At 38.1% G+C, this 1,408-nt stretch overlaps 1 gene segment (V, D, J or C); it reads right to left on the bottom strand.

The window, feature by feature from the left end:
- Positions 1 to 221: 221 nt before the first annotated feature.
- Positions 222 to 1,165, bottom strand: LOC127531710 (probable non-functional immunoglobulin heavy variable 3-38-3). The segment is given in 2 exon segments: positions 222 to 621; positions 708 to 1,165. Coding segments are annotated over 2 exon segments (402 nt in total).
- Between the last annotated feature and the right edge of the window lie 243 nt (positions 1,166 to 1,408).

Genomic DNA, 1,408 nt, shown 5'->3' with positions numbered 1-1,408 from the left:
AAATGTGCATCTAATTCAAAATACTCAGAAAATATGATGTTAAAGGTAAAATAATGAGAGCTCTGCTGTCCTCAGACACTATAAGGCTTCATAGTGTTAGTTAATATAATTGTTAAAAACTTATAATGGCTTGTTATCATTTGTTTTTGTTGTTGTTGTTGTTTTTTACATTTTCATTGATAAATTAGCTGCTGTTTTCTTGAACAGTGAACTGATCTGAATTCATTCCTGGTCTGAGGGCTCCTCCTCTGGTGGCTTCATGTTACAAGTGTTCAGACACTGAGGGGTTTTTGTTCAGGTCTACTGATCATTTGTGTCACTGTGTGTCTCTGGCACAGTAATACACAGCAGAGTCTTCAGGCTGCATATTCTGTCCATTCAGAGTCACTCTGTTGCTGGAAGTGTCTAATTCTATGCTGAACTTGTTCTTCAGTGAATCTTTGTAGTATGAGTATCCAGTCCTTCTCATTCCAATCCATTCCAGTCCTTTTCCTGCAGGTTGTCTGATCCAAGCTGTGTGGATGCTGTTCACAGAATAAGAGACCTGACAGGTGATGGAGAGACGTTGACCTGGCTGCACAGTCACAGATTGTGGCTGAGTCAACTGTACACACTTCACACCTGTAAAGGAAACATGTTGAACATTGGATCAGTGTGATCACAGTCAACAGTCAGTGTGTTGTGATCATACAGTCAGTGAGACTCACAGGATCCAGCAGCCAGCAGCAGCAGCAGAGCTACAGAGAACATGTTGGTACTGAAGCTGATCTGATGGAGCTTCTCTTCTTCTGCTGACAGCAACATGTCAAGTCTTTATATCAGATTGTGAGGAAGTTCACTTTGCATACAGAAGGATACTGATGGCTTATAAAAGGATGTCTGTTCACTGGTAGTTATAGTGTGGATTTGTGTTGTAAATATTGATTCTGATTGCTGTAAAAGAGAATTATCATTTGAAACACCAGCTTGAAAACTAACACTGATGTCAAAACAATATTTATTATTCACAGTCTCAAATGCAAAACTGCAGAAATGGACAAATGTTTCCTCAATAATGCAGCTGCATTGTTTCTGTGACTCAATAGTTCCTGTAGTGAATGTGAAATGTACAAAACAAACTTGGACTGGACTACATGTGTTGAGTTTTTGTTCAGTGTTTCTTTCTCCTGTGTCTCTGTGAATATCGAGCACAATAATAAACAGCAGAATCTTCGGTCTTCAAACTGTTCATCTGCAGATACACTTAAATTTGATCTAATTTGTCACGAGAATAAAAGCTTTCTATTATCATATGACACAATATGCCAAACCCATGAATGAATCAGTGTTTTCCTTTGTTTCTTTAATGTATTTGATCACCTGCTGTATGAAAATGGTTGAGATATTTGAAAATATGTGCTGTAAAGAA

This window comes from Acanthochromis polyacanthus, chromosome 21 (assembly GCF_021347895.1).
Source record: "Acanthochromis polyacanthus isolate Apoly-LR-REF ecotype Palm Island chromosome 21, KAUST_Apoly_ChrSc, whole genome shotgun sequence".
NCBI lineage: Eukaryota > Metazoa > Chordata > Actinopteri > Pomacentridae > Acanthochromis > Acanthochromis polyacanthus.
This window is presented reverse-complemented; position numbering and strand designations above follow the sequence as displayed.